General features: G+C 53.3%; 8 protein-coding genes across 8 annotated transcripts; 4 read left to right on the top strand and 4 right to left on the bottom strand.

Moving 5' to 3' along the window:
• Positions 1-71: 71 nt before the first annotated feature.
• LMH87_012048 (uncharacterized protein) lies at positions 72-1,556 on the top strand (the record flags this gene model as incomplete). Its single annotated transcript, XM_056201290.1, has 1 exon — positions 72-1,556. One exon carries the CDS (start codon positions 72-74, stop codon positions 1,554-1,556), a length of 1,485 nt encoding a protein of 494 aa, XP_056053058.1.
• Positions 1,557-2,200: 644 nt separating this feature from the next.
• On the bottom strand, positions 2,201-4,503 carry LMH87_012049 (uncharacterized protein; the record flags this gene model as incomplete). Its single annotated transcript, XM_056201292.1, has 6 exons — positions 2,201-2,245; positions 2,304-3,473; positions 3,529-3,586; positions 3,786-3,796; positions 3,857-4,149; positions 4,425-4,503. The coding sequence occupies 6 exons, from the start codon at positions 4,501-4,503 to the stop codon at positions 2,201-2,203; spliced, it is 1,656 nt and encodes a 551-aa protein (XP_056053059.1).
• Positions 4,504-10,216: 5,713 nt separating this feature from the next.
• On the top strand, positions 10,217-11,950 carry LMH87_012050 (uncharacterized protein; the record flags this gene model as incomplete). Its single annotated transcript, XM_056201293.1, has 1 exon — positions 10,217-11,950. The coding sequence occupies one exon, from the start codon at positions 10,217-10,219 to the stop codon at positions 11,948-11,950; it is 1,734 nt and encodes a 577-aa protein (XP_056053060.1).
• Positions 11,951-12,807: 857 nt separating this feature from the next.
• Positions 12,808-14,353, top strand: LMH87_012051 (uncharacterized protein; the record flags this gene model as incomplete). Its single annotated transcript, XM_056201294.1, has 3 exons — positions 12,808-12,841; positions 12,990-13,051; positions 13,109-14,353. 3 exons carry the CDS (start codon positions 12,808-12,810, stop codon positions 14,351-14,353), a joined length of 1,341 nt encoding a protein of 446 aa, XP_056053061.1.
• A 579-nt stretch (positions 14,354-14,932) lies between these two features.
• Positions 14,933-16,397, top strand: LMH87_012052 (uncharacterized protein; the record flags this gene model as incomplete). Its single annotated transcript, XM_056201295.1, has 3 exons — positions 14,933-15,257; positions 15,328-15,939; positions 15,991-16,397. 3 exons carry the CDS (start codon positions 14,933-14,935, stop codon positions 16,395-16,397), a joined length of 1,344 nt encoding a protein of 447 aa, XP_056053062.1.
• Positions 16,398-16,709: 312 nt separating this feature from the next.
• Positions 16,710-20,452, bottom strand: LMH87_012053 (uncharacterized protein; the record flags this gene model as incomplete). Its single annotated transcript, XM_056201296.1, has 4 exons — positions 16,710-18,820; positions 18,875-19,259; positions 19,355-20,386; positions 20,444-20,452. 4 exons carry the CDS (start codon positions 20,450-20,452, stop codon positions 16,710-16,712), a joined length of 3,537 nt encoding a protein of 1,178 aa, XP_056053063.1.
• A 284-nt stretch (positions 20,453-20,736) lies between these two features.
• On the bottom strand, positions 20,737-22,288 carry LMH87_012054 (uncharacterized protein; the record flags this gene model as incomplete). The annotated part of the gene is made up of 5 exons (XM_056201297.1): positions 20,737-21,532; positions 21,586-21,636; positions 21,689-21,780; positions 21,851-22,104; positions 22,165-22,288. 5 exons carry the CDS (start codon positions 22,286-22,288, stop codon positions 20,737-20,739), a joined length of 1,317 nt encoding a protein of 438 aa, XP_056053064.1.
• A 1,350-nt stretch (positions 22,289-23,638) lies between these two features.
• On the bottom strand, positions 23,639-24,515 carry LMH87_012055 (uncharacterized protein; the record flags this gene model as incomplete). Its single annotated transcript, XM_056201298.1, has 3 exons — positions 23,639-24,196; positions 24,247-24,389; positions 24,443-24,515. 3 exons carry the CDS (start codon positions 24,513-24,515, stop codon positions 23,639-23,641), a joined length of 774 nt encoding a protein of 257 aa, XP_056053065.1.
• Between the last annotated feature and the right edge of the window lie 315 nt (positions 24,516-24,830).

Raw genomic sequence — 24,830 nt, forward strand, 5'->3', positions numbered from 1 at the left:
GAAACCAAGAACACACGGCCAAAGACCCCTCATTTGGTGGTGCTGGAGCCCTTGCCGTTAGGCCCGCAGCCATGGATGCCTACAAGTTCCGTGTCCCGAAACCCAACTACCTCCCTCACAAACAAGATGTCGATCACGATATTGTCCAAGAGTATGAGTCTCCGCTTGGACTTGCCAGTGACATGGATAACGCCAAATTCTACAACAAATGCAAGCGCATAGCGGAAGAATCCGGCATCACGCGACCAAAGGGCTACAACGTGTCGTTTCACTGCAACCCGGACATGGAGAAACACCACTTTGGCATGACACACCCGATGAAGCCTTGGCGCCTCACTCTCTCCAAATCGCTCATATACTCCTACGGCATGTCATTTGCCATGGACAACTATGTCTCGCGAGCCGCCACGTACGAGGAACTAGCCACATTTCACTCAACCGACTACCTGGACTTTCTCGGCACGGTGCTCCCAGAGCCGGTTCCGCGCGATCTCGAGAATCAGAATCCAGATCTCAAATTCAACCTTGGCGGCTCTGACTGCCCCCTCTTTGACGGCCTTTACGACTACTGCTCTATGTCGGCGGGCGGCGCGCTCGACGGCGCGCGCAAGCTCTGCTCCAAGCAGTCGGATATTGCGATTGCCTGGGGCGGCGGCCTACATCACGCAAAAAAGGCCGAGGCTTCGGGCTTTTGCTACATCAACGACATTGTTGTCGCTATCCTTCAGCTCTTGCGGTACTACCCGCGTGTTCTCTACATTGATATTGATGTGCATCACGGTGACGGTGTCGAGGAGGCCTTCTTCTCGACCGACCGCGTCATGACCGTCTCCTTCCACAAGTACGACCCCAACAACTTCTTCCCCGGCACGGGCGCGCTCGACGACAATGGTCCTAAGAGCGAGCATAATCCCGGTGCGCACCACGCCGTCAACGTGCCTCTCAACGATGGCATCACCGACGAGCAGTACGAGTGGCTCTTCAACTCAATCATCGGCCGCATTGTCGAAAAGTTCCGCCCTGGCGCCATTGCCCTACAGTGCGGCGCTGACTCCCTGGCCGGCGACCGTCTCGGCCGCTTCAACCTACAGGTACAGGGCCACGGCGCCTGTGTCGAGTTTTGCAAAAAGTATAACCTTCCACTCATCCTGTTTGGCGGCGGCGGTTATACCCCACGAAACGTTGCCCGCGCATGGGCCTACGAGACGTCCATTGCAATCAGCTGCGACGACAAGATTAGCCCGACGCTGCCACAGCACGTGCCGTGGCGCGACCAGTTCCGCCAGGACACGCTCTTCCCCACGCTGGAGCAAATTCTCGGCGAACCACGCGTCAACCGCAACTCGCAGAAGCGCCTGCAGGACATTCTTCAGCACGTCACCGAGCAGCTGCGCTTCGTTCAGGCAGCGCCCAGTGTGCAGATGCAGGCGATCCCGCCCGACCTGGGTGGCATCCGCGAGGACGTGGAGCAGCGTCTCAAGGAAGAGAATGAAGAGCGAAGCAATGAGCTGCGACGGGCAAGAGAGGCGGGCACCGCAGTGCCCATGGAATTTTGAGTGTACCCGTGGCAAAATGAACGAAAATGACGTTTTGAAAGAGAGCGCTTCTGTGTATATGCTGGCGTTTCATGCACTTCAAGTCAGATCGTCTGTCCTCATATAGAGTGAACTGGTGTAAACCCGAAATCAATTGTATATCGATATCAGGCACCAGACATTATTATTAACAGATCAACGGCACATGGTTTCGTACCAAGATAAAAATCAATTACGAGAATAACTAGGTAATAAAGCAAAAAAGAATTACTTCGAAAACAACCCCAGCCCACAGGAGTCTTGCGCAGTTCATACTAGATGAACTACATGAGTGCTCAAGGGATCATGAAGGACAAAACAGGACTCAAGAAAGGATGAGCCATCCGACAACGCCGCCCGTGATTAAATAGAGTATAGCCAATTATCACAGCGCAGTATATCCAAAAGTAGCGCTGTTGTCTTCTGCAATCCTACATCACCTACAGCGATCGGCCGATGAGCACCAGACACAAGTTGGCCAAACACGATTGCGTCTAGAGCCACAAGCAGGCGTAGATCCTTGAGCATAGTTATGCCCTCGAGCGGTGCCTCTACCGAAAAGAATATTCACATGAAGATCCAAGGAGAAATAGCGACTCTGATGTTGCGCGAGTATGCCGCAACGTTTAGTAGTAGCGGATGGTGGCAGTCTGGCCCTTAGCAACACCGGTCTGTTATTCAAGATTAGTGTCATGTACCATTCGTAGTAGAAATTCATGTTAAACTTACGGTGCAACCGTCGGTGCCACCAGTCCACTGGCCATTGTGGTAACCACATTTGCTGTTGCCACCAATAATCTCCATGTTGAAGTCGGGCTGGGCGGAGGAGGTAGGCTTGTTTAAGAAGAGGGAAATGTAAGTGACGCCGTCGTCAGCCATGCCGACACCAGCAATGACGGCGGCCCAGTTGCCACGGTCGTTGGGGGAGACAGGGCTCTTCCAGATACAGGCGTCTTCAGCAGCCACGCCCTTGGGGTTGATGTAGTACTGGGCCGAGGTCTTCATGTTTTTCCACTGGTAGTATCCGGACTGGCTGGGGTTGGTAAGAGGAACAGTCTGACCAGGCTCGGCAACAGTGGGGATGTTCATGTTCTCGCTACCCGGGTAGCTGGTGCGGCAGGTGGCGACAACTTCATCGAGATCGTTCTTGATAGAGACACCGCCTTCGCCGGCAGTGCAAATCTGCTTAACGCTGGGACGAGTGAGTTCCAGGTAGCCATCAGAGTTGCAGTAGAGGCCGCCAACCGACTGGCCGGTAGCGCCCTGGGCTTTCGGCCACTGGCTCTTTTGGTAACCAGGCTTGCAAGCGTACGAGCACATGTCACCCGGGCTGCAGCCTTGGCCAGCAATAGCGTCAACGATGTTGTCGAAGCTCAGAGCGTCGGGGTAGTTGGCGACCTTCTGGGCACCGGCCCAGCCACGAAGCCCCATCCAGGGGACAGCCACAGCGCCATACTTGGAAGGGAACTCGGAGCATTTGACTTTGCCGCTGGGGAAGTCGATGTCCTCGCCACCCGAGCTGCTGCTGCTTTCATCGGCATCGCTGCTAGCGGCAGCGTTGGCGACAGGAGCCTGAGCAGTGGAGCTAGGAGGAGGAGGCGGCGGGGTCGACGTAGTAGTCGGGGGAGGAGGAGGCGGGGTGGTCGTGGTCGTGGTCGTAGTCGTGGTAGACTTGGACTCGATAAACTGGGCGCCGAGGTCCTTGGTGGTGGAAGGGGCCGGGGGAGGAGTGAAAGTTGGGAGGGACTCGCCAACGACTACGTACTCGCCGTTGTCAAGGCCCTTCTTCGCCTCGTCGGCGTTGACGATTTTGTCGTTGAGCTGGTAGACGACCATGGTAGGACCAGCAACAACCTTGGTCACGACATCGGGTTCGCGCTTGTCGACATTGGTAGCATCCTTCTTGGCATGCAAGTGGCGGTGACCGTGGTGGTGGGATGAGGCAGTCACCGACGCGGCAAGGGTGACCGCAAGGGTCAACTGGACGAAAGTCTTCATGATGATAAAAATGCCTATGGGAGAGAAAGCGTCAGCATATGGTAAGATTGTGAGGATGCAGACTCGACGTGTTGGCTGTCAATAATGGTCGGCTCGCGTCAAATTGCGGCTTGAGGAGCAGCACGCAACGAAGGACTGCCTCCATCGGTCGACTCGATTCGTTCCGCCAGTACGACCCCGTCGAACCGTAGCAGCAAATTGGGCCATACACACCTCACAGGACTCTGACGATAATCGTGTAAATATAGGGATCGGAAACGAAGGAATTGAACGAAAGAGCGCACGCGGACCGAGCAGGCCTGGTTAAAGGAGTGTGGTAGAGAGCAAAAGACTCTCAGTTGGACGAAGTAGACGGCACGATGAAGATGCAGAAAGGTGAAGGGAATCGCCAGAGGTAATGGAGACGAAAAAGGAGGAGGTCCAGCAGTTGCTGGGGGGCCGGGGGGCGTGGCCCAGCGTCGACGCAGAGAGACGAGGTCCAAACTGTCCAATGGAGGCAGGTGGTGGTTGGTAGCCACGCACAGGGGCACCGCGCTCAGGGGCGTGTGGGGTTTGGAGCGGTGGATGTGTCGCGTACCTGAATTGCTGAGTTTGGCACCCGGCTGGCAGGCAGTAGCAGCCTGTCATAGGTGCAGTCGGCAGCCACCAACCCGGCCGGGTGCAAGGGTGTCAGGGGCGTGCGCGTGGTGCCTGGGAGATTATCAGCCACCAGCCCGTATTACCCAGTAATTGCAGCGTCGCAGTGGCATGCTTCGGCAGGAAACGTGCTATTTTAGGGTTGGGCCTATAACTCTTTGGGCAATCACTGGTAGGTACTTGCCCCCTTATAATTGCGCTGCCATACTGACACACCCACTGTAGACCCGTGGGTGGTTTGGGTGCCCTCGCTCTTGCCTCGCTCTTGCCTCGCTCTTGGAAGGGGGTGGCCCATCTCGTACGGCGCGTCGCCCCAAATGCCAGTGCCAACAGTGTTGACAAAGCCTCACAACAACAGCCGACTGCTACAAATTCGCGGCATTCGACAGCGCTCCCATACACACTTGCACTGATCTGCACTGTTATAGTACCATAGAGACGATATGACTTGTAGTGCTCCGTAGAGTGATTGGCAGCAGAACACCTAGCTAAACCCTGACTTATTCCTCTGTGCTCTCGCCGGGTCTGTTACGCAGGTTTTGTGCAGCCTTACGCCGTAGCACAAGCTGTACCTTTGACAGTCGCCATGATTACGTGACTGGAAGGTCGGCCTGTGTTGCTGTTGGTGGTCAAGCCATGGGTGCACAAGAGAAACATTGAGCGTTCGCCTGCATTGCTTGACAGGATACTTGGTTGTCATCGTACCTTTTCAGCACGACCCGACTGAAGCTAGCGACAACGTTGAACACAAAAAGTTGACAACCTACGAATATTAACTCCGTATCCGTACACGAGCAACAATTTGGTAGGCACAGGCCTATTGCTAGTATTGAGTATGCTGGCGCAAAGGATACTAGTAGTGTTGGTACTGGTAGTGTGTCGGTGCATGGGGTTAAAAATCGTTTGTCCCTTGCACTATTGAGTCCTTTCCATGATCCATGGCCAGTTACATTTTTTAATGCTTACATAGTATTGTCTGGTATTAGTGCAGCAGAGGCTACCACTGCAGTCGTTGCGCTTGGTGGCAGGGAGGCACGGGGCAGTGCCACTGGCGAGGGGCGTGAGGGAGAGAACTCAATCGTGGCACAGTCGAGCGACTGTACTGTGTCTGATGATTACATTCCTGCTTTCCGGGCCGGAAACGCGGTGCTGAGCACGCAAAAGACATCCAGGTCTCAACGCCATCAGTACTTGTTTTAGGTTTCCATGATCTGTACCCGAATTACTGCGCTGTATCCGTGCAGCTGCCCACGCTATCGACCTACGCCAAACCTCCAGAAAATCTCCCTTCGTCAGGAAAAATGGGCTTCAAGCAAGTAATTTAGATAATTGCCTCGCGGTTAATCGTACCCCCTTGCTCCGTGCTCGATGTCAATATTGCAAAGCAGCTAGCTCGACGCTAACTTCTCCGTTGGATGATCCTCGTAAAATAATGGGCTCATCCCTGCCCAATCAGTCGCTCTCCAGCTCATCTGAAACAGCCCACACAGTTCTGTGCTCCTGATCGTATCCCGAGCAGCAATCGCAATTTAGACACCGAAGGCTTGGGGAACCCTTATAAGATGCACTCGCATATTGTCCTGGTTGCCGCCGATTCTCTCTTCACCATGAGGTGCATCTTGCCGGAATCAGCCGCATTGACAGATATCATTTGTTCTTTCTCTGCCATCGTCAATTTTGCTTTTCGGCGAACAGGGTTATTGGTCTGCGGTTCTAGCCCGCAACGCTGTCCTTGGCGCCAATATTTTCAGTCTGAAATTGGACGGTCCAGACTACCATGCCCAAGACATCGACCTCGGTGTCAAATTTCCTCATTCATGAACCGCACCAGTACCAGTAAAAGCTAGCGCAACTCATAACATCACCGCAGCGGCGTGTGTAGAGTTGGCAGGGGGCCCATGAACTCCAACTGATGAGTTGGGTGAAGACAATTTGGCCTCTCCATACTGGTAGGGATGGATCCCTAGGCGGACGGCCGTCGTCTCCTTGCTGCCATGGTTCATTACCAAGGCGCCAATTGATAATGGCGGTATTTTTTCTTTCTTTTTCTACTGAGTACCTCATTCTACGAAGAACGCACCTTCTCACCACTCGAAAGGATGCGGCGAAGCTTGCTGAAATCGCAAGCCTGCGAGGCCGAGTCCTCCGACGAAATGCGGTCTCCGGAACGCCTGCTTTGTCAACTGCTCCAAGTCAAAATACAAGTGAAACCCGCAGCAGAGCATGCAAGCATATTAATCTTGCAACCGATGCTTTTTTTTTCTTCCCTCCACCGTCGGCAGCCGGTGCCGACTCACAACAGGAACAGTGTCAATGTCTCATTTTGCGCGCCCCACGGCCGCGCCATCATCGATCAGCTATTCTACTGTTCAAAGCTTCGTCACTTGACAACGAAGACAAGCTGGGACGATTGGTCGCTGTCCAGCCAAATTGCTCTTTGGATGTCCGATATCTTGGAAAGCTAAGTCGGCCAACTCCGTGGTGAATTTTGTCATTTTGCTGCGCCGACACCTTTCCGTTCTCTTACACATTCTCGTTTTCGTACAACTTTCGTCGTGTAGCGTAGCTCGGGTCGAGGCACCTGCGTCCGGGCTAACAAGCTACACCTATCCAGCATGACCGCAGTCGCCATCATGGAAGTAGGAAAAGTAATCGAAAGCTGTTCAGCGGCGGCGCCACCCAGCCTTGTCACCCTTTCCGCCTCGATTTGCCTTAGGATGTACTGTCGTTTTCAGGGACACTGATTTGGGGGCTACTGATAATGGCACTGATGGGTCCCCGTTTTCGAACGAACACCCTCCATCTTTGGGACATTTCGCACGAGGGTCTTTCATTAAACTGCTTAGTCGATCCCACCTCGGCGATCCCTTCAGGGAATCAAGCGGCTGTTTGCCAATGCATCGAGAGATCAACAGCTCGTCGTTATGCTCCGGTTGTTCCTGATACATTTTCCTGCCCAGGCAAAGGTCCCAGGCAAGACGCTCAGGCCCGGCTCGCTTGAACGCGTCCCAAAACCGGCTTTGGGGCGTGATAACGAGACCCTGTTTTTTCTCTGCCTGCCGATCTCATACGTGGGGAGCTTGGAGACGACAACTTCTTTCGCGCGTCATGTTTTACGCTGAATTTGGTGCCTCCATTGGTCAGCTGACTCGTAGACACTCGCAGAGAACCCCGAAAGCTCTCAAATCGGACAAAGCAATGAGCTTGGGCTTAGCTCTACTATCTGGCTTAGAAACGCGGCAGGAACCGCTTTCTTTTCCACCACTCCGGTAAAACCTTCAGCCAACGGATTTGGGCCGGCACACCGTCAGCGCATTGTGACCACTAGCCCAGAACTGTCTAGTACAAGTATCAGCTCTGGCGGTCCTTGATGCACCATGTCACTCCCCGTCATAGTGCCTCAAGGTTCAGCACATCAATAGCGCGGCGTCGACTATCCAGTCAGTTGGGTCTTGAAAGTTGCGAGAAAAGCAAGGAAAGGGTTAGTGCAGCGATTGCTCCACTGAGCTCAGGGATACGAGTCTCGAAGACCAAGTCGATGGCCGTCAGTGGCTGGCTGGCAGCAGCTTCATCCGAGTGGGGGGCGCATATCGACTACGTCATCGCATCACCACACGGTAGACAAGACAGCTCGTGTAATATAGGAACTGGGCAAGCTGCATAATGGCACCATAAACTGGAGTCGCTTCGTTGTTCCATTTGGAATTTTGACCGTTTGATGCTGCGTGGCTGCTAGTTGGCATTGATGGCTTGCGGGACCCGATCCATAACGTTTCTGGGAGAACATAGTAGTCCGGGACATACCTGATGCCATCCAGGCAGCCTTGTTTGATTATAAACAAATAGTGCCAACCGCATCTGCCAACCGCGTAGCAATAATGGTCTCTGGAAGAATGGAAACGGCTGAATTGCATCGCGGTAGCAGAGCGCAAATCATGGAGCAGCAACACATGCATGATGGCAGCGGAACGTCATGCGTTCTTCTTGATTTGAAGTTGCTGCGCAACAACGGCAACTGAGCATATGAAGTTTGGGTTACGATCAATGACGAGCCTGTCTGCGGAGTGGCGGCACAGCATCCTTGGATAGGTAGGATGTTGGGCGTAGGAGAGCAGCTACCCAGTGCCAATGGTAAAGTTCTTGGGCTAGGCCCTTGTTAACTTCCTTGAGCCATTGCGTTGAAAGCTACCTGTTACTAATGCAGCCCTCATTTGAGGTGTAGATCACCAACAAGTAATGTTGTTAACCTGCAGTCGAGCTGGGCAAGCCGGGAATGGACGACGAAACTCAAACACGGCATCGCTTGTCCCTTCATGGTAGGGGCTGTGCGCTGAGCGGTTGATGTCTTTACCAGTCCAGCCTCGCCAGCATGGTTTGAATTTGGCAGCCTCGCCGGTTGCTCGCAAGCCCTTCCAGCCACAACTGTAGCGCCGGCCAGGAACAGTGGCGACCATGTCCACAATTGGCCCTGCTGATGCCGGTGCTAGGCTGGGGTCAGCAGCGCGCTATGCCTATTGCTCGCCTGGCGCAGATGTTTGTTCGAGTTTGGCCCACTGACTGCGCCTCAGGCTGGACGCGCGGCGGAATAAGAGCCAGGAGCGCAAAGTGTGTTTTGCAACAGGCGGAAATATATTGCTGTGTATATTTACACGTCTATGGCGATGTGAGCAAGAGATTCTCTAGAAGAAGAAAGTGCACATCTTCTGGTCTCTTTTACCCGGCAGTCTTACCGGTCGTCGAGGCGCACCGCACCAGCGCGACAGGTAGGTAGGTAGGTAGGTACCTACCTAGGTAGTCATCTCATAGGCCAATGCAAAGGGTAAACACGGATAGCTGGCTAGTACTGTAGTTATCTGCGCCACAGGAGGCATTGCCCTGTTGAGCGAGTCGGCACGCAGCCTAAAAAAAACCGTGTCATTGACGACGACAACCACACAGGTTTGTCAGTCTGGAAAGGCAACGGTCCTGGTGAGTGGACGGACGGGCAGTGCAGTTGGAGTGGGCCACGACCACTGGCCCTCAGCCACGTTCGGTAGTAAAAGCGAAGATTCCTGCAACTAAGCAACTAGTTGGCTTGAGGCAACTACCCGAGTAACTGCTACAAGCCGAGAGAGTCGGACAACAACGGCGCCACTATCCAGCGGGTCAGTAGATATGATTTGCAGTAAATACAAGACACAGAAAGCTCCGAGGCTTCTTGCGACTGTAACGGCGACGCATTTTCGGTTGTATCTGAAGATTGCAGCAGCGTTTTGGTCTTGCGGTGGAAAGGTAGCAGGTACCACCTTACCTATGTGCCCACCTCTGCCGGCGGCCGCCAATGCGTGAAGCGGTTCAGACCAACAAGAACTGGTGAGCAAGCGCAATCATAGACTTCGCGCATTTGAGAAATACATCCGTGCTTGGAATCCAAGGGCCTATCATGGCGCACAGCACTTCTTCGACCCCCCCGGCACTTTTCACAGGCTTCTTACTACGCTGCCGTTGCTTGTGTTGCGCTGCGCTCATGAGTGACGTCCCACCCCAGCCCGCCCCCCAGCTCTCGCAGCCGCCAGCCCTGCTTAGCGTTTGCCCAGCACCCAGCCCCGGTAACCGTCACCTTTTCTTCCTCCTCCCCATCGTCACTATAATTGTTGCTTTTCACCTACATCCTACGCGCCACTATCCGTCATCTTGTTCGACGTCTCTTTCCCATTGCCCACCCATCGACCCTAACTCGATTCCTCATCTTGGTTGCCGCTGCTTGTACGTGTTGCCACTGCAACTTCGCCCTTTTCTCTCACGTGCATTCCGTGCGCGAGTCAACCAGTAGGCAAAAAAAATCAGACATCCACCACCAGCTCTCGCCACGTTCATCAGCCACACGTTCGTTTCGCTTCACCCGGAAAACACTCTCAAACGGGTAGACGACATGCCCGCTTGATGTCACGCTCTGACGTCTGCCACTTGAATGCTTCCCGCGCTTCCTCTTTCTGTTCCGCCGTACTGTTTTCTCCCACTTGAGTCTTATGGCATCAGCCGGAGGAGACATTGACGCCACCTCTGCTCTTTCCACCACGCTTCACCCCCAGAGCCCTCTGCCCGACGCTCCCCCATCTGGTCTGGTTGCCCGGGCAGGCACCAAGCGACAGCGCGATCACGATTTTCCAGTTCCGTCATCACCATCTGGCCAAGTCGATACTTTCGAATCGCCTGCCAAAGCCGCTCGCATCGCCTTGGCCCGCGTTCACTCTCCCGTACAATTGACCGGCGCAGCAGCTCTGGAGGACCTACGCCAGCGACGGCTCCAAGAACGAGACGGTCCTATAATACCACCGCCAACCACGGAGAACCCGAAATACAAAGCCCTGACCTCACTCATGTCGAGCGGAATCGAACCAATGAGCCGTCCTACGGACGCGCCCCAATTCGCACCTACGGCGGACATGGAGCCAGCGGCCAAGGCGGCGAGTGCCCTCGCTGCTGCCGCCAATAGTGCTTCCCGCCTGGAAGAGAATGCCACGGATGCCGCCTCTGAGCAAGCATCGAATACTACTGCGCCACAACTAGTCGCCAGTCCAGGCCCCATGGAAGTCGATGACGGGAAGCATCTCTCCCCCGAGCATGTTGATGGCCAGGAAGAGCGCCATCAGTCCGGCTCGATGCCTTATCCCAGCTCGTCTTTCACTGCTCCTCATCTCGGCGAAAACCACAGAGGAATGACATACCCTCTCCCATCACCTGTCCAAGGCTCGCCAACGTCTTCTGGCACAAAAAAGCACAGGTGCCCTTACTGCAACACGGAGTTCACGAGACATCATAACCTCAAGAGCCACTTGCTTACGCATAGCCAAGAGAAGCCCTTTGTCTGTACCCAATGTCAAATGCGCTTCCGTCGTTTGCACGATCTCAAGCGTCATGGCAAACTTCATACTGGAGAGAAGCCTCACATCTGTCCTAAATGTGATCGCAAGTTTGCGAGGGGTGATGCTCTGGCGAGACATGCAAAGGGGGCTGGCGGCTGCGCCGGTCGACGATTCAGCATGGGCAGCTTCGCCGACGGGGATGAAATGGACGGCAGTTTAGCCGAAGCCGATGATTCTGCAATGTCCGGCATGACCTACGACCACCCTGAGGAGGACGAGCTGCGCCGGCAAAGTCTTCCTAGTGGCGGCCATCAGCCTGATCAATATTCGGCGCAATCGCGCACATATCCTCCATCGGGACCTCGACCTGCCGCCAACATGGCTGGTGGACTATACCCACCCAATGCGAGCCAAACACAGTCGAGCAACAGCACAGCTTCGTCAATTCCTAATAGCATGGGCACGACCCGCACTGTAAATACAAGCGTCTCGTCCGCTGCCGCGGGCGCTGGAAACACCGGCTTGTACTCTCAGAACACCATGACGGAGAGTCCCAAAGCTTTGAGTCCCGCGCTTCCAACTCACGAATCGGCTGCTCCTGGTCGCCCTCGGTCTCCTCAACAAAGCCAGCAAGCACAGCCTGCGCGGCGTCCATCACCACCCCTCGGGCAGAGACCAAAGTTGCCAGCCTTATCTCATCCTAGCTTCCAAGGGCCGCCACCATCAGCGGGATTTAATCACACAAGATCCCCAGCAGAGTCTAACATGTTTGCCCAGAGCGATCCAAGTGTCTGGGCTTATGTCCAGTCCATGGAAGAAAAAATCAAGGGCTTAGTCGAAGAGGTTGATACCCTCAAGAAACGTGTTGAAGTCCTTGAGGCTGGCGGTAGCCATTGAACTAGATGTCTTGACTAATCGCTGGCTTATATTCGTTTATTTACATGCAAACAAAAGCAACTAAGTGGGCTTGACAACCTACATTTATTCAACACAGGAAGAAGGCACGTTTGAAGAATGGGAAAACGGCGTTACAGGATGATGGTTTGATTTGACAGTGAAGTCTGTGTTGCTCTCCTGCACAAAGTCCAGGAACAACGAACCAGACGTTCTATTTCTTCACGATTGATTTTACATCTTGTATTATATATGTTGCTGCTACCGTTCTTGCGAATTTATTCTCGCTCAGAACAGGTCAGGCAGAGTATAGCTGAAATGTTGACATTCATTCGTCTGCCTATTGGTTCGAAAGCGCCATCAACTCGTAGAAACGCATCATGATTCTTCATCCAAGCATCGTATGTCACGAAATAGAGCAGATATCATCGGCTTGTTGCCTGCAAAGATATGTGGCTGCGTACATTCACCAGCACCGGTTGCACGTGCTAGCTCACTGGCTGCCAACGTAATTGCTGCCCGTACCCAGCTCACTCAGCGCCGTCAACTAATGCGGCTAAAAGGAGTCGAAGACGGCGAGAAAAAAATTGCAAGTTCTCCAGCTTTATTATCCCGGTCGTTCAGGGTATTAATCCAGCGAATTACTTTGACGCTACGGGTTAAAACGTTGCACAACAACCGACAGGGCAACGGCGACCCTGTGTAGAGAGTTCTTCGCACATCGCACTGCGCCTCGTGACGTTACCAGCCACCCACCCCTCATCGCCGCCGAGACGTCTGCGCTCGTCCCTCTGTCTGCACCGTCTGCTGCCCGTCTACTACAGTCGCAGCTCCATTCAGGGGAGATTCCGTGGAACAAAATGGCAAGCGCATTAATGGGCTTGCCCGCAAGCGGTGCGTATCCTCGGCGCTTCTAGCCCGCCGGAGGCTGTTCCATGTTTTGCGCCGGCGTCAGCGACAGACCGTCGCTTGATGGCGATCGCACTCGGCGCTGGGAGTCTACATTCGAAACGAATATGCTGACTTTTATTATGGCGAATAGCTGCAAATGAAGACTTTGAGAAAGTTCAAGTTGTTCCTCAGCCGGAAAACAATAGTGTATTGGTATGTTCAGGCCTGTCGCCGGTTTATCGCAGTTACTTGCCTAACTCGAGACGACAGAACAAGGGTGACACCGCGTCGGCTGTGGTCCATGAAAGTGCGACAAAGATAAACGGTGGAGCGAATGGCATCGATGGACCTGCAACAAACGGCGACTCGAAATCGTACGCGGACGCCGCCCGGCCGGCTGTCAATGGCGTCGAGCCGACTAGGACGAAATACCCGACTCTTAGGAGCGAGAAATCGCTCAGGAACAGCGAGGTAACTGCATGGAAGGCTGGTGGCATCCGTTTCGCGCCTTTGCGGGTGCCTTTGCGCCGTCGGCTTCAAACGGCAGCTGTGCTCTTCCACTGCATGTCCATTGTCGTCCTGATCTCTATGTTCTGGTTCACCTGCGCCAATCCTCTCATGTGGCCGATCCTGATTCCATACCTGTTACATCTGACCTTTTCCGCGGCAGCCGTGGATGGAAAATTGTCCTATCGCTCTGAATACCTGCGTTCCTTGCCGCTATGGAGGCTCTTCGCAGGATACTTTCCCATTCGTCTGCACAAAACTTTCGATCTTGACCCCAAGAGGCGGTACATCCTCGGATATCATCCACATGGTATTATTTCTCATGGCGCTTGGTGTTCTTTCGCGACGAATGCCCTTGGCTTCAGAGAAAAGTTTCCGGGCATTACCAACAGCATCCTGACTCTGGACTCCAACTTTCGCATTCCACTTTACAGAGACTGGATCCTGGCCATGGGTGTTCGATCTGTCTCTAAGGAATCTATTCGCAATCTGCTGAGCAAAGGCGGACCCAAAAATGACGGTCAGGGCCGTGCCGTTACCATTGTCATTGGAGGCGCTCGCGAGTCCCTTGAGGCACAACCCGGTACCCTCCGTTTGATTCTGAAAGGTCGCAAAGGCTTCATTAAAATGGCACTTCGCAGCGGTGCTGACCTTGTTCCTGTGATTGGTTTTGGCGAAAACGATCTCTACGACCAGCTCAGTCCGAAGACTCACCCTCTTGTGCACAAGCTTCAGATGTTCACTCTTAAGGTCTTCAAGTTCACTTTGCCAGCCCTCCATGGACGCGGCCTTCTTAACTATGATGTCGGACTCATGCCTTATCGTCGACCTGTCAATGTCGTCATCGGCAAGCCAGTCAGAGTGCATTCCAGTCCTGGCCATCAGCCCACGTCAGACGAAATTGATTATTACCATGAGCTATATGTTCAGGAATTGGAGAACCTTTGGGCGACTTACAAGGATGACTTTGTTCCTGGCCGGGTAAGCGAACTAGAGATTGTAAGTTAATCGAAGCCGCGGTGGAATTGGAGTGATCACTTAATGCTGGAGTTGCAAGGCTACGACAATTTTGTGAGTTATCTTTATGAATGCATTAGCAAGACAATAGCACCATAAACTATTGCAGACTACTGGAGTAAAAAAACATAGGCCTTCCGAATGCCGGAGCACTTGTGTCAACTCTCCTATCTTGTATTACGCACGGGTTTGAGGAGTATGCCCCTATTGCATTCTCCGCTTACACTTTTTAGCCATAATTTAGAGCTGTCAACTTATCCAACATTCGTCAGAACCCCTGTAAAATATGTTTCAAGTTATAAGTGTCACCACGATGGCTAAAACTCCTTTACAAATAGAAACGGTTACTAGGGCATGTCAGAGAACGTCCCTCAGCCGCGTACGTAAAGTGGTGTCACATGACACCGCGTGAGGATCGCTCGGGGCTGCGCGCGTGTGCAATCTGGGGGCCGCTTCACTCAACGCCACAGCCATCTGGAGAGCCAGTCAATCTGCGAATGGCAGTGCTTGGGAGAGTTGGCTGATATTTCATGTTCTCTTACAGCATTAGTTGACGCGTACGAGTAAAAAATGACCCGCTCTTCGCCTCGGAAAAGGCCACTTGTGAGTCACAAGGAAGAAGACGACAAGCCAGTGGCGAAGCCATCCGTTGCTGGTAAAGCTCTGGGGTCTCTCAAGTCGGCGGCAGCCAAGCTTGCAGCTAAGCCTGCACCAAAACGCAAAGCCGAAAGCGACGACGCTGCAGAGCTCCAGCCCAAAGTCGCAGCATCCCAGCCGAAAAAGCGCAAGACCGAAAAGGCCAAGGACGAAGACACGATGCCGCTGGCAGATCGCACCGCAGTCTCGTCGCTGAAAAAGGCAATGTTCATTGGCGCTCATGTGAGCGCCGCTGGCGGTATGCTCCCAATGAGTGCTTCACGCTGCGCATCAACAAAGACAAAACGCGAACTAAGTTTGCCCTCCAGGTGTCAATAATTCCGTTACCAATGCTATACACATAGGCGCCAACGCGTTTGCGCTTTTCCTCAAGTCACAGCGCAAATGGGACAATCCGCCAATCACGTCTGAGGCCAAGGAGCTTTTTATGAGCGGCTGCTCACACCACGGCTACAAAGCTACGGAGCATGCCCTCCCGCACGGCTCGTATCTCGTCAATCTGGCCCAATCGGACCCTGCCAAGGCTGCGCAAGCTTACAACGCATTTGTCGATGATCTGGCCCGTTGCGAACAGCTTGGTATCAAGCTCTACAACTTTCATCCTGGATCCACGCTCGGCGACAGTCGCGATGCCGCCATTGGGCGCATTGCTGCACAACTCAACAAGTCGCACGAGGCCACGAGCAGCGTCATCACGGTACTGGAAAATATGGCTGGCAGCGGCAATGTTATAGGTTCGACCTGGGAAGACCTGCGGGACATTATTGCACTGGTGGATGACAAGTCCCGCGTCGGCGTGTGCATCGACACTTGCCATGCTTTCGCCGCCGGTCATGACCTGCGCACGCCAGAGGCGTTTAGCAAGACGCTAGACGAATTCAAAAAGATTGTTGGCATCAAGTACCTCAAGGCATTCCATTGTCAGTGGCCCCATTGCATATACTCATTATCAATATGCTAACTCATCGCAGTAAATGACAGCAAGGCTCCCTTTGCTTCCAACCGAGACTTGCACGCCAACATTGGTACTGGCTTTCTCGGCTTGCGTGCCTTCCATAGCGTCATGAACGAGGACAGCTTCTGCGGCATGCCCATGGTCCTAGAGACGCCCATCGACAAAAAGGACGACAAGGGAAAGACCATCGAGGACAAGCAAGTCTGGGCCGACGAGATCAAGCTCCTCGAGAGCCTCATTGGCATGGACGCTGATAGCGAGGATTTTGCTGCGCTCGAGAAGAAACTCCAGGCGCGTGGCGCAGCTGAGCGGCAGCGCATTCAGGACCAGGTTGACAAGAAGAGCGCCAAAAGCGGCAGTAAAAAGCAAGCTGGAGGGAAGAAGGGCAAGAAGACTGCGGCTGTAGATGATGAGAGCGACTAAAATGAGAGAAGACCATAGAGAAGCGGCACGTTAGCGTCTGATGAAGGGTGCAGCCCTCCCTTCTAGTATAGAGAGCATGTATAAGTCGAGTAAAGGTGAAAGTGGGCATGAAGATACAATATGAGTTGAATCTCCAAACACTTTCTACAAACGTCCCACCCCGTCTCTCGCTTCGTTAACAATAAAATATGGAATAATGTGGTATCATAAACGCAAACGCCTCAACAAGTTGCTCAACTCCGAATACAGGCCGAAAAAAAATCTGGCTCCGTCAAGATCCATCGACTATGCTTACAATAGCCCGGTGTCTATCTATTTCCTCGTCTTGGCATGGTTCTCCAGCTTGACAATCAACCCTTTCAGTCCTATGCCCCTTTCGCTATTTGCCTCCAGCCATGCCTCCATGCGCTCCCGTACCCTCTTCATCGATTTGAGTACTGGCATGGTGCCTCCCTCCTCACCACCAACAAACGAGGTAGGATTGAGGAGCACTTCAAAGCAGTCAGCCCAGATATCCGTCTGCCAGTAGCGCTTGAGACCCTCCCGAATCTTGTACTTGCGGCCTTTGCCAATGCCACCGCTATCGCAGCGCATCGTCTCAATGTATTTGCCAAACAAGAGGCAGTGGATCGTACTTGCGAGGCCGTAGTAGTCAATCTGCCACGTCCAGGGACGCGCCTCTCGCATTTCCGAGCAGTCCTGCTCAGTCGTTTTCCAGTCGGCAAAGAATTCGACGTGCGGCACAAAGGCGCGCATGTCGATACCGCGCCCAAAGTCTATCAGAGAGATGCCCCTCGCACCCCAGCCGCCACCGCCGTCCGCCTGCCACTTGTTGGCGAGAAGTGAGGTGCCAGAGAGCTCGTCAAGGCGGAGCAGGCAGTTGTCAGCTTTGAGGTCGCCGTGGCAGAGCTGCTTGGCATGAAGACCTTCAACAGTACGCATGAGTTCAATCGTGAAGAACATGGCTAGAAGCTCGTCCATCCCGCCAGAGGACTCGGAGCGGAAGTGATTAATCACATCAAGCAGAGTACCATGAGGATGGTAGGGGAGGAACAGAAATGCCTCGTCTCTGTACAGATGCAGCTCATGGGCATATGAGAGAGATGCTGAAACGCGATGCTGAGGTCCCAGACGACTGTGCGACAGACGCATCATGTAAAACTCCCACGGGCTGGGGGGGTTTTCCATTTTCAAAGCTTCTAGGCCAGCACGCTTGCTGACGGCAAAGACACCTTTGCCCATGGCAGGCATGGCATTCTCATCGCCAGCTGGCCCCTCTGGTCTCGAGTTGCCAACGAGGTAGACTGGGGCAAATGCGCCTGCACCGAGCTCTCTCTTGAGTGTATAAGATGCATCGACGTTGGAAAATTCAAGCACCACTTGTGGTGGAAGTGAAGCACCTCGCTCGCTGCTCGACTTTCCTGGCTTGCTGTTGAGCGCCTTGATAAATTTGCGAATAGCATTGCTACGCTCAGACTGATCGTGCCGCTGATCATAAAATCCGGCGTATGAGCTCAATGGAGGTTGGATGTTAGCCAGAATTTCCTTGCGAACATGCTCATCCATGGGATTGCACATCACGTCCTTGATGGTAGGACCTTTCCGGGGCAAAGCCTTGGCTGGCTTTGTCGAAAGAGGCGCATGCTTTGGCTTGAGGGTGGCAGGGATCTTAGGAGCGGGGAAATCATCTTCAACAATCTCTCTCAGTGGGCTGCTGAGGCATTCCAAGTCAGTGTGGAAACGGCCTGCCGCTTGATGGTCTTCTCGTCTAGACGGAGTCTTGAAAGTATCGATACGATTCTCATAATCTTCATCTAGATCAAGAGAGGCCTCCGTTCGCTCCGTGATTGGCGTCATAAACGGCAGTCTGTTGTTGGCCACCTCGACCGGGTCTCTATACGGACGAGTGGGAGGGTCGTAATCCTCGGGCGGGATAGGGACAAAGACTGTCCTGGTTCTAGGAAGCGAACTTTCTCCAGGTGTATGCTGCTCATCATATCCATTCATCATTTCATCGTCCTCTGTCGAGTCCAGATGCTGCGGGGTGACGTCTGGGTGGTGAGCGTTGATAGCATCCGAGGAATAGTCGCATTCGCCGAGGCCATCTGGAGCATGCTTGCGAACCGAAAAGTCTGACCATTCGCCCAGACTCTTGACGTCAGTCATCTCCTCGTCTCCATTATCACTGGCCTCAACATTACGAGTCGCCACAGTGCTTTCTGCATCAGTGGTGTAGTCGCCATCAGATTCATACTCGTATTCATCGCCACTTTCGTTGAGGTTCTCCGCAATGGGCTTGATCGGGGCATTAAATATGTCATATATATCATCCGTTGCTGCTCTCGTGTGCAGGGTCATTGTCGGCTCCGACGTGTGTCGCTTTTTCATCTTTGGTCGCGATGGCGAATCTAACTTGGCTTTGACTGTTAAGCTTATTAGTCTTGATTCATAGAACTTCTCTCGATCAATGTACTCACTGATTTGTGTCTCATTGACTTCCGTGTGCTTCTTTTTCTTGCTCGGCTTGGGCACATGAGAATGTTGCAGCATGGCGCCATTTTCGTCGTACATGACGGCGTCTCTGTGAATGGCCAGCTTGCTTATTTCTTCAATCTCATCAATCTGCATAGGAACATCTTGCTGATAAACTTCCTCTTCTTCTTTGTCTTCCCATGCGTAATCTAACCACCCACGGTTCGCCGCCATGATTTCCTCAAAGCTGACTTCTGTGCCAAGCTCGTCTGGCGTGGGGTAAACTGCCGCAAGGTCGGCAAAGATATACTCCTTCTTGCCCGTCTGCGGGTGGACTGTCACTTGATGTTTCGATGGAACAACAACTATATTTTGTATTTGAGCAAGAGACTGCATCCGTAGAATACATATTAAAGTAATACATTAGTCCTAATTGGCCATCAATGTGAGGAAGATAGAAGGAATTGTGGCGGAAGCAAACTTACCGTATCTCTAAACACCGCCATCTTTGCTGCAGCAGCTGGCTTCTTGCCTCCAGCCTTGAGAGTCTCGCCCACCCAAGGCCGCGCCTCCACTGTGTTCTCCTTCTTCCGGTCCGAAAGAGATCCAATCGTCTCCCATCCTTTGGAGCCTTCCTCTCGGGACGACAGCGCAGAAGGTTTGGCGTCTGCATCTGAGAAAATGGCTAGCTTGGGTTTGGCTGGCTTGGAGGAGCCGCTCGTGCTGCTCGTCGGGCGTGGCGCCTGGGGGTCTGCGCGGGTTGCAGCGGCGAAGGGGTCGACCTTGGCTGCCAGCGCCGGGCGAATGCTAGGCAGAGCTGGCGAAGATGGTGCATCCGCTGCTTCCGGAATTTGGGTTTGCCTCTCCTCAAACTCCTTGAACTTGCGGAGCAGTCTTTGGACGGGGCGAGCTTCACGCTCAATTCCTAGCTTGTACACCTCTTCACTCTGTGCCCAGCGGCACGCTCCCTCGAGCCATGCAGCATATTCTTCGTAGAATAGGGCAAGGCTCTCTCCGATGCCATGGCGGGACAAGTACATGTACGTCTCGCGCGGCGCGTCCGCAAAAAACTGGATATAGTACAGCCAGAGCTTCAAGTAGCGTGGGTCGTTCTTATACTGTGGTGAGCCGATGAAAGCCTTTGTCGCCCGCTCGAGCAGCGTATGAAGCTGTGACTGCGGTGTCGCTTGTGCGGAGGGATATGCATCGAGCGTCCAGCGCACGTATCTGTCGTAAACGTCGAGGGGGTCGTCAGACTCGGATATGCTTTGCACTTCCGCCTCGTACTCTGCACGGATGCAGTCGTTGACATTCTTTGTGTCGGTAGGGGTTGGCGTGGAGAGTCCTTGCAATGGTGTAGGTGAGTACAGCGCATGGAGCTTCTTGGCGGAGCGACCTCCAGGAAGTGACTGTATGTTTTCCTTCTGGCCCTCGATCACATCAAAATTGATAAGCTCTTCTGAGGGCGCCATGGTGATACGCGCGTAATTTCGCAGCGACTTTGGCGTCCAAATATGCTATTGTTGTTAGTGTGGCCTTCTGGGGAGCATTTTGGAGTAGGAAACAATTCACACAATCTTCATTAGCTGTGTTTTCGTGCTGGTGAGTAATGTTGTTGTGCCTGGACCGTTTGTTGCTGTGGTGACGCAGTGGGCCACAATTGAACCCCCCACCCCTGCCACCACCACTTAGTTAACGATTGCTTTTAAATTGTCACACGAATAAGAGGAAAATCTCAATAAAATTCATTTTGTATTGCCCATCCTTGGGACCAGAGTATCGTCAGTTATTTTAGCCAGTTTTTTTGTTTTTGTATATCTCCATGCTCCAAAAATGCCGTGTCTGTTTGCGCTTCATCATCGCATAATTACTGGTTAACAGCGTTGCGGAAGTTGGCACCGGCGTAGACGGCCAGGTCGCCAAGCTCCTCCTCAATGCGGAGGATCTGGTTAAGCTTGGCCAGGCGCTCAGAGCGGCAAGGAGCACCGGTCTTTATCTCGCCAGAGCGGATACCAACAACAATGTCAGCAATGGTGACGTCCTCAGTCTCACCAGAGCGGTGGGAGACCATGACGCCCCAGCCGTCGGCGTAGGAATCCTTCGCGGCCTGGATAGACTCAGTGAGGGTACCAATCTGGTTGACCTTGAGGAGAAGGGCATTGCAGGCCTTGAGCTCGATAGCCTTCTTGATGCGGAGGGGGTTGGTGACAGTCAGGTCATCACCGACAATTTGGATGTCCTGGGTCTTGTAGAAGTAGCTCCAGGCCTCCCAGTCATCCTCAGCGAAAGGGTCCTCGATAGAGACAATCGGGTACTTCTTGCAGAGGTCACCGTACAGAGCAGCGAGCTGCTCGTAGGTGAGCCACTTGGTAGGGTCGCTTTCGGGGTTCTTGAAGTCAAGGTCGTATTTCTTCTCTTCGGTCTTGTAGAACTCGCTGGAGGCGACATCCATGGCAATCTTGATCTTGCCGGCGTAGCCAGCCTGCTCGATGGACTCCATGATGAGGTCGAGAGCTTCATCGGCGGTCTGGATATCGGGAGCGACACCACCCTCGTCGCCGACATTGCCGGCAGACTGGCCGTACTTCTTTTTGGCGAGAGACTTGAGCTTCTGGTAAACCTCAGCACCCTGGCGCATGGCCTCGGTGAAGCTGGGGGCCTCACTGATATCGAGTTAGTCTGTATTGATGGGTATGCGCAGTTTTATAGCACCTACGAAGGAACAATCATAAATTCCTGGAAGGCAAGACGGCCACCAGCGTGAGAACTGTATAGCAGTTAGCGACATTGCAAACGAACGCGTCATTTAGCCAACTTACCCGCCGTTCAGGACATTCATGAAAGGAACGGGGAGAACGTAGGGCTTCTTGGTACCTGCTAGGTCAGAGATGTGAGCGTAAAGGGGAACGCCCTAGGATCAAGTTAGCTTCCTTTCTGATTCCACCTCGTTGGCGCTGCTTAGACGCCGCGAGTGTGTTTACCTTCTCAGCAGCACCAGCCTTAGCGACGGCAAGGGAGACGCCAAGAATAGCGTTAGCGCCAAGCTTGCCCTTGTTGGCAGTGCCGTCGAGAGAGTTTAGGAACTCGTCAACCTTGGACTGGTCCTTGACATCAAGGTTCTCCTTGATCAGAGCAGGGCCAATGACGGTGTTGACGTTGGCAACGGCCTGGGAAACACCCTTGCCAGCCCACTTAGCCTTGTCGCCATCGCGGAGCTCAACAGCCTCGTGCTGACCTGTGACAGTCGGTTACGACCTTGATTCGGCAAGGGGAGGAGGGGGTGGTCGGGACGAACCGGTAGAGGCGCCAGAGGGGACGATAGCCCGGTGCAAGCCGGTCTCAGTGACGAGATCGACCTCAACGGTGGGGTTACCACGAGAATCGTAGACGGAACGAGCGTGAACCTTGGTAATGGCCATCTTGACGGTCTTTTGCGGTCTTTTGTGTGGTTCTAGGGAGAAACAATCGTCAGTGGTCTGTTTGGTGGGGGGCTTTGGAAGGACCCCGCGATTGTGCGAAAATGAGGAGCGAAGGCATTGCAGTGGCTGAGTTTGGGCTAGAATAGCTCAAGTAAGCAACGCTGGCTGTCCCTAGGGATTCCCGAGTCCATTGTGCTTCACAAAGCAGCTGAAAGGGAATATGCCTCAACAGCAGCAGCGTATTGGCAAAGCTCAGGATAAGCTCGTTTGGCGGGGCAGCCAACGATGCACAGCATTTGCGTCATGGTGAGATGGCAAGGAAGCATCGAAAATCTTTGGAACGAGGATAGAACTAACTGTGAGATAAGATTGATAGGGGGTTTTCCTATAAATCTCTGGTATGGGTACAAAGGAGGAAGATGTTGGGAGGAGGAAAAGGTTTCAACGACGGCCAGAGAAGCTGTTTATCAGAGGCCATGGAGGGGCGAGGGAGGGGCAACACGCAGCTGCAGTTAAAGCTGGTGCCCAGTGCAACCAGTGAGGTGGGCAGCACTAAGGTATTCAGGTGGATGCACCGATAGACTGGTTGGCGGCAGCCACTTGCCAGTGCCAGCCAGCTAGCGGCCAGCGCGAAGCTGGTGGATGTTGAGCGAAGACGACAAGGTGCCGCCAACAAAAGAGCGGGGCCGCTCACTGGAACGGTCAATACCTACCTATCGACTGGTAACTCGCGCTACCTGGCCTACCTAAGTTAGTAAGTACCTTGAGTATGTGAGGTGCTGCAATCAATGCTCTGGCCGCTCCCAGCAGAGCATCACGCCGACCCACGGCCAAGGAGGGTTAGATCCCTCCGGTCCACACTGGAGAGTGTGAGCGACCCAACTCAAGCGGCATTTCCGTGACCTTGGGTCAACTTACGCATTCTGCCGTAAGCTCTTCCAATAACGGCCAGGATGGTTCACCTCATGGTCAAATCCACGGCCCTGACTTGGTTACTCACGGCAGGAAATCGCTCGCGGCATCGGCCCTTTTGAGTGGGAGGGCACGTCTTCTCCATCCTTGATACCAGTGGCATTTTTTATTGCTATGAATAGCACACAAATTTGTCACACGTAACATTCGCTGAATCGACGCCTTCGCTTCTGCTCAGCACCGCTGGTTTCGCAGCCGGCCCGACAACCCGCCGAGTCAGACAAAGAGCCTTGCACTAGCTACGACCTTGTATTCAAGTCTTGTGTATTCATATCATCGTCTATGTGTCCATGCAAATTCTTCCTCCGAAAGAAATACCACACTCCAGAACGCCGCTGTATCGCTTTTGCAAAAGATATCCCACACTACATACTTTTTCTAAAATCGCTCCTTCATTCGCGCAGCAACTGTGCGCAAATTGCCATACACCTTTCCGGGAGGCTTTCCGAGAATCAGACTGACAATAGATTCACGAGCCATGTGAATGTTCTTGAAGCCTCCCAGGATGTGGATCTTGGAGTCGGCCAAGACAACCCGTGTACGGCTGGCGTTCTCAATAGCAAATTTAGTCTTGCCGTCCTTGCCCGCAATTCGGCCAATAGCGCGAGCCTGACTATCTCCATGCATGGTTCGTACGTCCTTAATCTCGAATGTCTCAATGTAGAGGTCATCCAAGCGCAGCAGCGCAATGGCGTCGTCGACATCAAAGCCCAGTGTAAAAGCTTTAACAAAGTCTTCCCCCTTTTGTAAAGCACCAGAGTCGGTAGTGAATTTGGATGTTCTCAGTTCCACAGTTTTGCGTGCCACATTCATACGGCACTGTAGCTTGAGGTGTTCGACGAGAGGAGGGTAGATGGTGGTCCAGTTCTGTTTGAGCGGTGTCATTCGGTGCGGTGGGATCGGCACTTTGCGAGTTTCGACTCGTGTAACGGGGTCCTGAGAAGTTAGCCTTACGTCTCCAAGAAGCCTCCCACGTATCAACGTACAATATCCTTGGCGGGGGCAAATCGAGGCCGGCCCTCTTCGTCGACAGCCATGGACTCGTCGTCGTCGTGGTCTTGGGGAGCCATGAACTCTCCCTCGCCAGTCACGGCTTCCGAAGCGTCAAGGATGAATTCATCTCCGCCTTCTGGATAAACAGTCAGCATTTCGACCATTTATCTTGTCGCAAATCTAACATACCCTGCTCGACAACAGTGGCTTCAATAGGAAGCGGGGTTTCGTCGGCCTGCTTCAAGGCGGTCGGCGCGGGCATGGCGAGTTTTTCCCCGGTTACGAGGTTTCGAATAGATATATCAGTTGAATGGTTAGAATTTCAAAAATACGGAGGTCTGTGCCTGTTCGTGGAATTCGGTATGTTCGCTGGATTAAAATTTGTCGTAGGCGAAAGAAGTCTCACACGATCGCTGATAATCTTTTCCGCAGAGGCTTGCCAAAAATTTCTAGTGGGCTCAGACGGCTTATCGATTAGACAAGCCAAAGTGCCTAGTTAAGTCTAGTTCCCTCGCCCTTTTAAAAGCATCAGGGGATGTGTAGCAGAGTATGTGGGTCCATATCATTCTTTCAGAAT

Source organism: Akanthomyces muscarius, chromosome 4, assembly GCF_028009165.1.
Source record: "Akanthomyces muscarius strain Ve6 chromosome 4, whole genome shotgun sequence".
NCBI lineage: Eukaryota > Fungi > Ascomycota > Sordariomycetes > Hypocreales > Cordycipitaceae > Akanthomyces > Akanthomyces muscarius.